The sequence below is a fragment of the Schistocerca piceifrons genome, chromosome 5, assembly GCF_021461385.2.
Source record: "Schistocerca piceifrons isolate TAMUIC-IGC-003096 chromosome 5, iqSchPice1.1, whole genome shotgun sequence".
In the NCBI taxonomy this organism is placed as follows: Eukaryota; Metazoa; Arthropoda; class Insecta; order Orthoptera; family Acrididae; genus Schistocerca; species Schistocerca piceifrons.
Window position 1 is genome coordinate 260,334,101 of NC_060142.1, and position 14,409 is coordinate 260,348,509.

The 14,409-nt window shown below is 45.4% G+C and overlaps 1 protein-coding gene across 1 annotated transcript in view; it reads right to left on the reverse strand.

The window, feature by feature from the left end:
- Positions 1-3,696: 3,696 nt before the first annotated feature.
- The window catches only part of LOC124798931 (cadherin EGF LAG seven-pass G-type receptor 3-like), a 59,273-nt gene continuing 48,560 nt past the window's right edge, over positions 3,697-14,409 (reverse strand). The window contains exon 6 of the mRNA XM_047262464.1: positions 3,697-4,044. Within this exon, the coding sequence (XP_047118420.1) occupies positions 3,697-4,044 (348 nt within the window). The remainder of the gene's footprint in view (positions 4,045-14,409) is intronic.

Genomic DNA, 14,409 nt, shown 5'->3' on the forward strand with positions numbered 1-14,409 from the left:
AAAATTTCTCTTGAAGAATAAAAGTATGATGCTAACTTTTCTGCATTTCAGATTACAAGGCCATCAAGGAAATGATCCTCGAATACAGTGCCTTGCTCAACCATTCCAAGAAAATCATCCTGATGATTGTGAGGCTACCAGCTCGTAATACATGCTCGAACAGTGTTAGAACATTTGGGATTCCACCAGCTCGTTTTAAAAGAAGACGTCGAAGTTTTCAGAGGCGTGTTGCTAGATTTATTACCTGCAGGTTTGAACAGCGCGTGAGTAATACGGAGATGCTTCATGAACTCAAACGGCAATCCTTGGAGCGAAGAAGATGATCTATTAACGAAATACTATTGAGAAAGTTTGGAGCACAGCTATTCGTGATATACTGCATAACGATTCTAGTGCCACCAACATACATCTTGCATCAATATTGTAAACACAAAATAAAGGTAAACAGGGTTCGTATAGAAGATTATACATAGTTACTGAAGTTAAAATCTTCTCGGTTATTAGGCTACGTCCTATTTCTACTAAAATGATAGATGTTTCGACCGCTCTGCTGGGATCTTCCTCAGTATCTTCTGGGGTCCACTACAGCTAGAAGACTGTCAGAGACGAATGTCACGTCCTCTTATAAAGGGGAGTTTTCTCACGTTCGTGCTGGAGAAGTGATAGTATTGGTTAAAATTCATATGGCTACCATTGGTGGGCCATAGTCATAGGCTAAAATTCCCGCCCTGATGCAGAAGAAGAGGCGTGGTTGGCTAATCTCCTGTGGATACCATTTGCGGCCCACCGTCGTTTGATAGAAAGGCACTATTCCATACTTACACTGGAGAAGGGTTATTGACTGAAATTCCTGTTACTGCTATCGGTTGGTCGTCATCATTGGCTAGATTCGAAACGGACAGAGCTAGAGAGGGGGAATGTTTACCCAAAATATTATCGTCCGCCGAGGTGACTTGTAGCATTAAGTAACACGAACGGCACATGCGGCTAAAACAAAGTGCAAAATCGGCAGTAGCGGAACATCATGACAACTGTAGCTCTGACATCTATTTTAACAACGTGCGTGTGCTGGCTAAGGAAATAAACATCCATAGAAGGAAGGTCCCAGAAGCGGTTGAAATTTCCAAGAATGAATTAATTCAATAGAGAGGGCGGCTATAGCCTTCCGGCATCGTAGCTCCCCGCCATCAAGGATGCGAATAAAACGGTTCAAATGGCTCTGAGCACTATGGGACTTAACATCTATGGTCATCAATCCCCTAGAACTTACAACTACTTAAACCTAACTAACCTAAAGACAGCACACAACATCCAGTCATCACGAGGCAGAGAAAATCTCTGACCCCGCCGGGAATCGAACCCGGGAACCCAGGCGCGGGAAGGAAGCGAATACGCGGCCGTGGTTCGCGAGCGACATAAACAACGCGCTGCAGGTCACCTCGGCGGACAATAATATTTTTGCAAACATTCCCTCTGTCCTGCTCTCTCCGTCTCGCATCTAGCCAATGATGACGACCAACCAATAGCAGTAGCAGAAATTTCAACCAATAACCCTTCTCCAGTGTGGGTGTGGAATACAGCCTTTCTATCCAATGACGGTGGGCCGCCATTGGTATCCACAGGAGATTAGCCAACAACGACCCTTCTTCTGCATCGGAGCGGGAATATTAGCCTATGACTATGGCCTACCAATGGTAGCCACATTAATTTTAAACAATACTATCACTTCTCCAGCACGAACGCGAGAAAATTCCCTTTATAAGAGGACGCGACACTTGTCACTGACAGTGTTCTAGCAGTAGTGGACACCAGATGACCCTGAGGAACATCCCAAATGGTTCATATAGGTCCTAGCACAATGGGACTTAACATCTATGGTCATCAGCCCCGTAGAACTTAGAACTACTTAAACCTAACTAACCTAAGGACATCACACACATCCACGCCTGAGGCAGGATTCGAACCTGCGACCGTAGCGGTCAAGCGGTTCCAGACTGAAGCGCCTAGAACCGCACGGCCACACCGGCCGGATAGGAACATCCCAGCACAGGGGTACAAATGTCGATCATAAATGTCTATCATTTTAGTAGAAATACGACGCGGCCTAATACTCCAGAAAATTTTACACTACTTGCCATCGAAATTTCTACACCAAGAAGAAATGCAAATTATAAATCGGAATTCATTGGACAAATATATTATAATAGAACTGTCATGTGATTACATTTTCACGCAATTTGGATGCATAGATCCTGAGAAATCAGTACCCATAATAACCACCTCTGGCCGTAATAACGGCCTTGATACCCCTGGGCATTGAGTCAAACAGAGCTCGGATGACGTGTACAGGTATAGGTGCCCGTGCAGCTTCAACACGATACCACAGTTCATCAAGAGTAGTGACTGGCGTATTCTGACGAGCCAGTTGCTCAGCCACCATTGACCAGACGTTTCAATTCGCGAGAGATCTGGGGAATGTGCTGCCAGGGCAGAAGTCGAACAAGTTCTGTATCCAGAAATGCCCGCACAGGACCTTCAACATGCGGTCGTGCATTATCCTGCTTAAATGTAGGGTTTCGCAGGGATCGAATGAAGGGTAGAGCCTCGGGTCGTAACACATCTGAAATGTAACGTCCACTGTTCAAAGTGCCGTGAATGCGAACAAGAGGTGACCGAGACGTGTAACGAATGGCACCCCATACCATTAGACCGGGTGGTACGCCAGTATGGCGATGACGAATACAAGCTCCCAATGTGCGTTCACCGCGATGTCGCCAAACACGGATGCGACCATCGTGATGCTGTAAACGGAACCTGGATTCATCCGAAAAAATGACGTTTCTCCATTCGTGCACCCAGGTTCGTCGTTGAGTACACCATCGCTGGCGCTCCTGTCTGTGATGCAGCGCCAAGGGTAACCGAAGCCATGGTCTCCGAGCTGATAGTCCATGCTGCTGCAAACGTCGTCGAATTGTTCGTTCAGATGGTTATTGTGTTGCAATCGTCCCCATCTGTTGACTCAGGGATCGAGACGCGGCTGCACGATCCGTTACAGCCATGCGGATAAGATGCCTGTCATGTCGACTGCTTGTGATACGAGGCCGTTGGAATCCAGCACGGCGTTCCGTACTACCCTCCTGAACCCAACGATTCCATGTCCTGCTAACAGTCGTTGGATCTCGACGAACGCGAGCAGCAATGTTGCGATACGATAAACCGCTATCGGAATAGGCTACAATCCGACCTTTATCAAAGTCGGAAACGTGATGGTACACATTTCTCCTCCTTACACGAGGCATCACAACAACGTTTCACCAGGCAACGCCGGTCAACTGCTGTTTGTGTATGAGAAATCGGGTGGAAACTTTCCTCATGTCAGCACGTTGTAGGTGTCGCTACCGGCGCCAACCCTGTGTAAATGCTCTGAAAAGCTAATGATTTGCATATCACAGCATCTTCTTCCTGTCGGTTAAATTTCGCGTCTGTAGCACGTCATCTTCGTGGTGCAGCAATTTTAATGGCCTGTAGTATAACTTCAGTGGCAACGGCCACGAAAGCCTGCAGACTTACATATAGATAGTTTTTGTCTCAGTCCATTTTCGTGTAGGAGGGTAAGAGTATGACTAGCAGTAGTATGCGCTACCCTCCCCTATGCACGTTGTGGTAGTTTGGGGGGTTTGCTTGTAGACTTAAATGTTAATTGAGGAGGACAATGGCTCTGCTGGTCGGACTCACGAGTATGCCGGTGGTGAGTCCGTGCAGGAAGGAGAGCGTGAGCGCGTGCGGGTTCTCGAGCGCGACGACGCTGAGGAACCAGGCGACGGCGAACAGCGGCAGCAGCCAGGCGCAGCGGCGCAGCACGCGCTGGCCCAGCTGCGGGCCGCCGCCCTCCGGCTCGTCGGCGCCGCCGGCCAGGCACAGCGCGGAGTCGGCCGGCTCGCCGCCCTCGCCGCACCAGCACTCGTCCGCGCACGGCGCCGCCTTCTCCAGCAGCTCGCGGCGCGCCAGCTCGCGCACGCACGCCACCGTCACCACCGTGTTCGCCTGCGGCAGGACACGCGGCTGTCGTAACACTCAGCTTCCACGAACATTCCAGCTATGGCTTAAGGTCGCTTCACACTGCGTGTCAGGTTAACTTCCAGTAACGTAACACAAGGCAACAGGAGGAGACGTAAGTAACGGGAGTAAACGTAACGTAACAAAACAGAACGCAAGGGAACAGAACATAACGGAACGGAACGGAAGGAAACGTAATGTAACATGAAACATATTGTAAAGAAATGGGAAAAAACGTAGCGGAAGGGAAGGGAGGAAACTTAAACAATGGAACACATCGGAAGGAAATATAACGTAATGTAACATGTAGCATAACGTAACAAAATGAAATAAAACGTTACCTAATGGAACGAAATGGAAGGAAATGTAACGTAACATGACGTAACGCAAAGAAACGGGAGGAAACGTTACGTAATGTAGTAAAACGAAATGAAAGGAAAGATAACATAATTAAACTGAATGGAGGGAAATATAACAAAACATGTAACATATTGGAAAGAAACGAAACAAAACGAAGAAAATGTAATGTAATGGAAGGGATGGGGTAATAGGAGGAAATGCAAGGAAAAGGAAAGCATCAGAAGGAAATGTAATGTAATGTAACATAACGTAACGAAATGTAACATTGCAAGCTCCCTTATGACGACACTTAACACGTCTTTTCAACCAGAGCCAGGAACCGGGAAAGAGGAGGACGCGCCAGGCAAGTCCTTAGCATTTCTTCCCTTTGTCGGAAATATCTCCTTCAAGATAACGACGATTCTTAATCATTTTCATGTGAAAGTGGTTTTTCATCCGCCTTCTAAGATTTCGGATTTGCTGGGATCTGTGAAGCATGATTTGTTTCTGCGGAAGGCGGGAATTTACAAAATACCGTGTCAATGTGGTATGGCCTATGTAGGACAGACAACGCGTACAGAACATCAGCTTTGCACTCGCCTACTGCAACCCAGTAAGTCTGCAGTTGCGGAACATTGTATTTCTAACGGACATTCAATCTACACTCCTGGAAATGGAAAAAAGAACACATTGACACCAGTGTGTCAGACCCACCATACTTGCTCCGGACACTGCGAGAGGGCTGTACAAGCAATGATCACACGCACGGCACAGCGGACACACCAGGAACCGCGGTGTTGGCCGTCGAATGGCGCTAGCTGCGCAGCATTTGTGCACCGCCGCCGTCAGTGTCAGCCAGTTTGCCGTGGCATACGGAGCTCCATCGCAGTCTTTAACACTGGTAGCATGCCGCGACAGCGTGGACGTGAACCGTATGTGCAGTTGACGGACTTTGAGCGAGGGCGTATAGTGGGCATGCGGGAGGCCGGGTGGACGTACGGCCGAATTGCTCAACACGTGGGGCGTGAGGTCTCCATAGTACATCGATGTTGTCGCCAGTGGTCGGCGGAAGGTGCACGTGCCCGTCGACCTGGGACCGGACCGCAGCGACGCACGGATGCACGCCAAGACCGTAGGATCCTACGCAGTGCCGTAGGGGACCGCACCGCCACTTCCCAGCAAATTAGGGACACTGTTGCTCCTGGGGTATCGGCGAGGACCATTCGCAACCGTCTCCATGAAGCTGGGCTACGGTCCCGCACACCGTTAGGCCGTCTTCCGCTCACGCCCCAACATCGTGCAGCCCGCCTCCAGTTGTGTCGCGACAGGCGTGAATGGAGGGACGAATGGAGACGTGTCGTCTTCAGCGATGAGAGTCGCTTCTGCCTTGGTGCCAGTGATGGTCGTATGCGTGTTTGGCGCCGTGCAGGTGAGCGCCACAATCAGGACTGCATACGACCGAGGCACACAGGGCCAACACCGGGCATCATGGTGTGGGGAGCGATCTCCTACACTGGCCGTACACCACTGGTGATCGTCGAGGGGACACTGAATAGTGCACGGTACATCCAAACCGTCATCGAACCCATCGTTCTACCATTCCTAGACCGGCAAGGGAACTTGCTGTTCCAACAGGACAATGCACTTCCGCATGTATCCTGTGCCACCCAACGTGCTCTAGAAGGTGTAAGTCAACTACCCTGGCCAGCAAGATCTCCGGATCTGTCCCCCATTGAGCATGTTTGGGACTGGATGAAGCGTCGTCTCACGCGGTCTGCACGTCCAGCACGAACGCTGGTCCAACTGAGGCGCCAGGTAGAAATGGCATGGCAAGCCGTTCCACAGGACTACATCCAGCATCTCTACGATCGTCTCCATGGGAGAATAGCAGCCTGCATTGCTGCGAAAGGTGGATATACACTGTACTAGTGCCGACATTGTGCATGCTCTGTTGCCTGTGTCTATGTGCCTGTGGTTCTGTCAGTGTGATCATGTGATGTATCTGACCCCAGGAATGTGTCAATAAAGTTTCCCCTTCCTGGGACAATGAATTCACGGTGTTCTTATTTCAATTTCCAGGAGTGTATTTTGACCACTGCAACAACTTCTTGCGACGCCATTATCAAAGAAACAGTTGATATACGCACTGCGGGAAATCTAATGAATCGTGACAGTGGTTACCAATTGAATAACACGTGGAATCCCGTCATCTCCGAAATTTGCTCGAGATGAAGACGCCAGAATACTTTGATAGCTGCCGCCAGCGACAATACCGACGGCAGCTGAGTACTGCAGTTCCGCCAGCGAGGGCTCTGCCGCTGGGCGGTGTGGCCCTTCTGTCTCCGCGATTGCAACGCATGCGCGGCAGTACTATCAGCGCACTATATAAGATGGAGCGGAGAACGTCTTCGTCAGTCCTCGTTTGGCTCACCTGAAGATGGCTGGCAGTTGTCCAGCCGAAATATCGTGCAATGAAGTTTAAGACAACCGGCTGCAAGCCCGAAATCTTTTTGGACACTACTCGTTTTTTTGCATTACGTTAAATATGCCTTTCGGTTCTATATGTACTGGTTATTATTCAATTTATAATGGCAGGCTAAGAAGGGAGACGCTTACTTTTGATAGCAGGAATTTCTTTTATTCTTTTTATATGCCCTGCTGTGATAAAATATCTTGAAAGATTATTATCACCGATGTAACCTTCCCTGACTCTCATGCCCGTTAATAGACTAAGGTTTTGGCCCCCTAAATTTGGAGAACAATCCATCATCGATTGAACTTTACTCCCGGGTGATCTTTTGCACCTACGGATATTTTTATAAGGTCGCAACAGATAACGCAATAAGAATTTGGGGTTTGTCAGAGAAAACTAAGTGCTGCCCTCAGCTAATCTTGTGCCAAGAACTTAACACTGGGATAGCCTAATCATAAATGCTATTAACGTGACTCTCTTTTCAGACATGGTAGAAATAAGGTAGCGATATACGAAAGTTGCTTTCAAATTACAAGTTACACTACTGGCCATTAAAATTGCTACACCAAGAAGAAATGTAGATGATAAACGGGTATCCATTGGACAAATACATTATACTAGAAGTGACATGTGAATACATTTTCACGCAATTTGGGTGCATAGATCCTGAGAAATCAGTACCCAGAACAACCACCTCTGGCCGTAATAACGACCTTGATACGCCTGGGCATTGAGTCAAACACAGCTTGGACGGTGTGTACAGGTACAGCTGCCCATGCAGCTTCAACACGATACCACAGTTCATCATGAGTAGTGACTGGCGTATTGTGAAGAGCCAGTTGCTCGGCCACCATTGACCAGACGTTTTCAGTTGGTGAGAGATCTGGAGAATGTGCTGACCAGAGCAGCAGTCGAACATTTTCTATATCCAGAAAGGCCCGTACCGGACCTGCAACATGCGATCGTGCATTATCCAGCTTAAATGTAGGGTTTCGCAGGGATCGAATGAAGGGTAGAGTCACGGGTCGTAACACATCTGAAATGTAACGTCCACTGTTCAAAGTGCCGTCAATGCGAGCAAGAGGTCACCGAGACGGTAACCAATGGCACCACGCCGGGTGATACGCCAGTATGGCGATGACGAATACACGCTTCCAATGTGCGTTCACCGCGATGTCGCCAAACACGGAAGCGATCATCATGATGCTGTAAACAGAACCTGGATTCATCCGAAAAAAGAACGTTTTGCCATTCGTGCACCCAGGTTCGTCGTTGAGTACACCATCGCAGGCGCTCCTGTCTGTGACGCAGCGTCAAGGGTAACCGCACCCATGCACTCCGAGCTGATAGTCCATGCTGCTATAAACGTCCTCGAACTGTTCGTGCAGATGGTTGTTGTCTTGAAAACATCCCATCTGTTGACTCAGGGAACGAGACGTGGCTGCACGATCCGTTACAGCCTTGGGAATAAGATGCCTGACATCTCGACTGCTAGTGATACGAGGCCGATGGGATCCAGCACGGCGTTCCTTATAACCCTCCTGAACCCACCGATTCCGTATTCTGCTGACAGTCATTAGATGTCGACCAACGCCAGCAACAGTGTCGCGATACGATAAACCGCAATCGTGATGGGCTACATCCGACCTTTATCAAAGTCGGAAACGTGATGGTACGCGTTTCTCCTCCTTACACGAGGCATCACAACAACGTTTCACCAGGAAAGACGGACAACTGCTGTTTGTGTGTGAGAAACTGATTGGAAAATTTCCTCATGTCAGCACGTTGTAGGTGTCGCCACCGGCGCCAACCTTGTGTGAATGCTCTGAAAAGCTAACCATTTGCATATCACAGCATGTTCTTCCTGTCAGTTAAATTTCGTGTCTGTAGCACGTCATCTTCGTGGTGTAGCAATTTTAATGGCCAGTAGTTTATTTTTATTTTTGATTTATCCTTTTGCATTAAACAGTTTGACAAACATTCATGATATTAGTTACTGGGGATCAGATACCTTTCGAAATTCTATTTCACAATATCTCATCTGAGAATTACAAGCCGTGTTGGTTTCAGTTTGCATAGTCATGTGGGGAAGGGAAAGTTTTGGAGAGCACGTGGCCACTCTTCTGTTTTAACGACAGACATTCACATGCACTAAATAAACCATACGGGCAGGCAAATATCGACAGCTTTTTGGTGAGAAGATCTTTAAACTTCATGGCTGGCAACGAGCAGGACTTTTTGGTGGCGTATTGCTAGCGTGAAACGCTTTGAAAGAAAAGGACTCGTCTCAGAAAACGCGCACTCGGTATAAATTTTGAATAAAACATTCCGACTTCGACACAAGATAATTTAAAAATGTTCATCAATAATAAAAGGCAAGCTGTAACATTTCTTACTAAGTTTTACGGAGATTTAGATTTGAATTTATTCATCGCGTGGTCGCACCTAACGGAAATCACAGTCTCAGATTACTCTGTATCCGATTAATTCCACTAAAAATCATAACCGGTCCCTCAATAATCTATCAAAACAGAATTGTTGAGTTGAACAAATAAGCAAATTCAAATACAGTACCTTTGTGCCGTATTCGACACAACCGTTCTGAGTGAACGTCCGGTCGCAAACGATCTCCGCTACCAACGGCCGCGCGTAGCCCTCTCATAGCAGCGCGAGGTGGTGAGGGAGGCCCATGACCAACCTCGGCTAGGAAAACTTTTTAAATGTTACACATCTTTAGCCAAACCCTCCTGTTCTTGCTCTTTGCCTTCCACTGACAGTATTTAAGTTGGTAGAAGATTCAGAAACCCACCACTTCTCTGGTTAGTCTGCTACCACATTTAAAACATTCATACATGACCATACACTATAAGGAGGGGTGAAAAAGTCAACGAAGGACACAGTACGTGCACACTGGAATCAAAAGAAAATACGTCGACCCATAATTATTCCACAGGCATGCGGTAGTTGGGGCTAAGATTACTCCACAGTTGATTAATTATGTAAAATATCAATGTATGTTGGTTTTGTGTATCAGATAGTACGAACATATATTGGAGCACAAATTTTAATCATGGAACGGCACCTATCGCGACGTTACAACATAATGGAACGAAATGGAAGGAAACTTAATGTAACGTACACTTAACATGGCGTAATGAAACGAACCGAAAGGAAACATTACGTAACGTAATAAAACGAAATGGAAGGAGGCGTAACATAACGGAACAGAACGGAAGGAAACGAACTTAACATGTAACGTACCGTAACGAAATGGAAGGAAAAGTAACATAACTTGAAACGTGACGGAACGGGACGGTAGAAAACGTAATGGAACGAAATGGAAGGAAATGTAACGTAACGAAATGAAACAGAATGAAACATAACTTAACGGAACGAAATGAAGTGAGATGAAACAGAGGGAAGTGTAATGTTACGGAAGGGACCCTTCTAAAAGAGGTTATAATTGAACTGGGAATCATGCATTGCCTATTCAAAGTAGATATCTAGAATATGGTAAAGTCATAATGGTTGACAAATTATTTTCATGGAGGTTATAGAACTGTAATTGCAGAGTGCAGTGGCACATATTGTTCTCGGTTTTTACGAAAGATTATTATTACTATATTACAAATTACTAATCTTGGACCAAAATAATACTGACATATTTTTCATCTCGTATATTTCAACGAAACTCGTTCTTTATGCAATGATTTATATATTACACTGCAACGTTTCATACAATGAACCAAAAAATTATGACCAGTGCCGAAAATGAGACTTAATGCTGCTCTTCGGCGTTGCGAGCACATTATACGGTAAGTAAAGTACATAAGCAAGTTTGTTGACGTTTTTAACCGAGAAGTACATGATCCGTTTTAATTTTTTTAAAGTATGTTAGGGATCCTCCCCCCATGAACCATGGACCTTGCCGTTGGTGGGGAGGCTTGCGTGCCTCAGCGATACAGATAGCCGTACCGTAGGTACAACCACAACGGAGGGGTATCTGTTGAGAGGCCAGACAAACTTGTGGTTCCTGAAGAGGGGCAGCAGCCTTTTCAGTAGTTACAAGGGCAACAGTCTGGATGATTGACTGATATGGCCTTGTAACAATAACCAAAACGGCCTTGCTGTTCTGGTACTGCGAACGGCTGAAAGCAAGGGGAAACTACGGCCGTAATTTTTCCCGAGGGCATGCAGCTTTACTGTATGATTAAATGATGATGGCGTCCTCTTGGGTAAAATATTCCGGAGGTAAAATAGTTCCCCATTCGGATCTCCGGGCGGGGACTACTCAAGAGGATGTCGTTATCAGGAGAAAGAAAACTGGCGTTCTATGGATCGGAGCGTGGAATGTCAGATCCCTTAATCGGGCAGGTAGGTTAGAAAATTTAAAAATGGAAATGGATAGGTTGAAGTTAGATATAGTGGGAATTAGTGAAGTTCGGTGGCAGGAGGAACAAGACTTTTGGTCAGGTGACTACAGGGTTATAAACACAAAGTCAAATAGGGGTAATGCAGGAGTAGGTTTAATAATGAATAGGAAAATAGGAATGCGGGTAAGCTACTACAAACAGCATAGTGAACGCATTATTGTGGCCAAGATAGAAACGAAGCCCACGGCTACTACAGTAGTACAAGTTTATATGCAAACTAGCTCTGCAGATGACGAAGAAATTGAAGAAATGTATGCTGAAATAAAAGAAATTATAAAGATAGTGAAGAGAGACGAAAATTTAATAGTCATGGGTGACTGGAATTCGAGTGTAGGAAAAGGGAGAGAAGGAAACGTAGTAGGTGAATATGGATTGGGGCTAAGAAATGAAAGAGAAAGCCGCCTGGTAGAATTTTGAACAGAGCATAACTAAATCATAGCTAACACTTGGTTTAAGAATCATGATAGAAGGTTGTATACATGGAAGAACCCTGGAGATACTAAAAGGTATCAGATAGATTATATAATGGTAAGACAGAGATTTAGGAACCAGGTTTTAAATTGTAAGACATTTCCAGGGGCAGATGTGGACTCTGACCACAATCTATTGGTTATGACCTGTAGATTAAAACTGAAGAAACTGCAAAAAGGTGGGAATTTAAGGAGATGGGACCTGGATAAACTGAAAGAACCAGAGGTTGTACAGAGTCTCAGGGAGAGCATAAGAGAATAATTGACAGAAATGGGGGAAAGAAATACAATAGAAGAAGAATGGGTAGCTTTGAGAGATGAAGTAGTGAAGGCATCAGAGGATCAAGTAGGTAAAAAGACGAGGGCTGGTAGAAATCCTTGGGTAACAGAAGAGATATTGAATTTAATTGATGAAAGGAGAAAATATAAAAATGCAGTAAATGAAGCAGGCAAAAAGGAATACAAACATCTCAAAAATGAGATCGACAGGAAGTGCAAAATGGCTAAGCAGGGATGGCTAGAGGACAAATGTAAGGATGTAGAGGCTTATCTCACTAGGGGTAAGATAGATACTGCCTACAGGAAAATTAAAGAGACCTTTGGAGATAAGAGAAACACTTATATGAACATCAAGAGCTCAGATGGAAACCCAGTTCTAAGCAAAGAAGGGAAAGCAGAAAGGTGGAAGGAGTATATAGAGGGTCTATACAAGGGCGATGTACTTGAGGACAATATTATGGAAATGGAAGAGGATGTAGATGAAGATGAAATGGGAGATACGATACTGCGTGAAGAGTTAGACAGAGCACTGAAAGACCTGAGTCGAAACAAGGCCCCCGGAGTAGACAACATTCCATTGGAACTACTAACGGCCTTGGGAGAGCCAGTCCTGACAAAACTCTACCATCTAGTGAGCAAGATGTATGAAACAGGCGAAATACCCTCAGACTTCAAGAAGAATATAATAATTCCAATCCCAAAGAAAGCAGGTGTTGACGGATGTGAAAATTACCGAACAATCAGTTTAATAAGCCACAGCTGCAAAATACTAACACGAATTCTTTACAGACGAATGGAAAAACTGGTAGAAGCCGACCTCGGGGAAGATCAGTTTTGATTCCGTAGAAATACTGGAACACGTGTGGCAATACTGACCTTACGACTTATCTTACAAGAAAGACTAAGGAAAGGCAAACCTACATTTCTAGCATTTGTAGACTTAGAGAAAGCTTTTGACAATGTTGACTGGAACACTCTCTTTCAAATTCTAAAGGTGGCAGGGGTAAAATACAGGGAGCGAAAGGTTATTTACAATTTGTACAGAAACCAGATGGCAGTTATAAGAGTCGAGGGACATGAAAGGGAAGCAGTGGTTGGGAAGGGAGTAAGACAGGGTTGTAGCCTCTCCCCGATGTTATTCAATCTGTATATTGAACAAGCAGTAAAGGAAACAAAAGAAAAATTCGGAGTAGGTATTAAAATCCATGGAGAAGAAATAAAAACTTTGAGGTTCGCTGATGACATTGTAATTCTGTCAGAGACAGCAAAGGACTTGGAACAGCAATTGAACGGAATGGATGGTGTCTTGAGGGGAGGATATAAGATGAACATCAACAAAAGCAAAACGAGGATAATGGAATGTAGTCGAATTAAGTCGGGTGATGTTGGGGGTATTAGATTAGGAAATGAGACACTTAAAGTAGTGAAGGAGTTTTGCTATGTGGGGAGCAAAATAACTGATGATGGTCGAAGTAGAGAGGATATAAAATGTAGACTGGCAATGGCAAGGAAAGCGTTTCTGAAGAAGACAAATTTGTTAACATCGAGTATAGATTTAAGTGTCAGGAAGTCATTTCTGAAAGTATTTGTATGGAGTGTAGCCATGTATGGAAGTGAAACATGGACGGTTAATAGTTTGGACAAGAAGAGAATAGAAGCTTTCGAAATGTGGTGCTACAGAAGAATGCTGAAGATTAGATGGGTAGATCACATAACTAATGAGGAAGTATTAAATAGGATTGGGGAGAAGAGAAGTTTGTAGCACAACTTGACGAGAAGAAGGGATTGGTTGATAGGACATGTTCTGAGGCATCAAGGGATAACGAATTTAGTATTAGAGGGCAGCGTGGAGGGTAAAAATCGTAGGGGGAGACCAAGAGATGAATACACTAAGCAGATTCAGAAGGATGTAGGTTGCAGTAGGTACTGGGAGATGAAGAAGCTTGCACAGGATAGAGTAGCATGGAGAGCTGCATCAAACCAGTCTCGGGACTGAAGACCACAACAACAACATGTTAGGGATTGAAAACTCATTAAGTCAAGATCGTACATGAAGTCTTCTTTACTTCGATTGATGTTGGGTAACAATCTGGCCATCTTCAGATTATAAAACATTTTTCTTTATTTCTATTACGAAATGATGCAAATACTGATTGTGTCAATTGTTAAGTTGTAATTGCGTCGTTCAATTACACTGGCCACAAACCATGAAAAGCTGTTTTTAATTATCTCATGTATGCATGTCGTCTTTTTAAGAAACAGTTTGCCGCGCGGGATTAGCCGAGTGGTCTCGGGCGCTGCAGTAATGGACTGTGCGGCTGGTCCCGGTGGAGGTTCGAGTCCTCCCTCGGGCATGGGT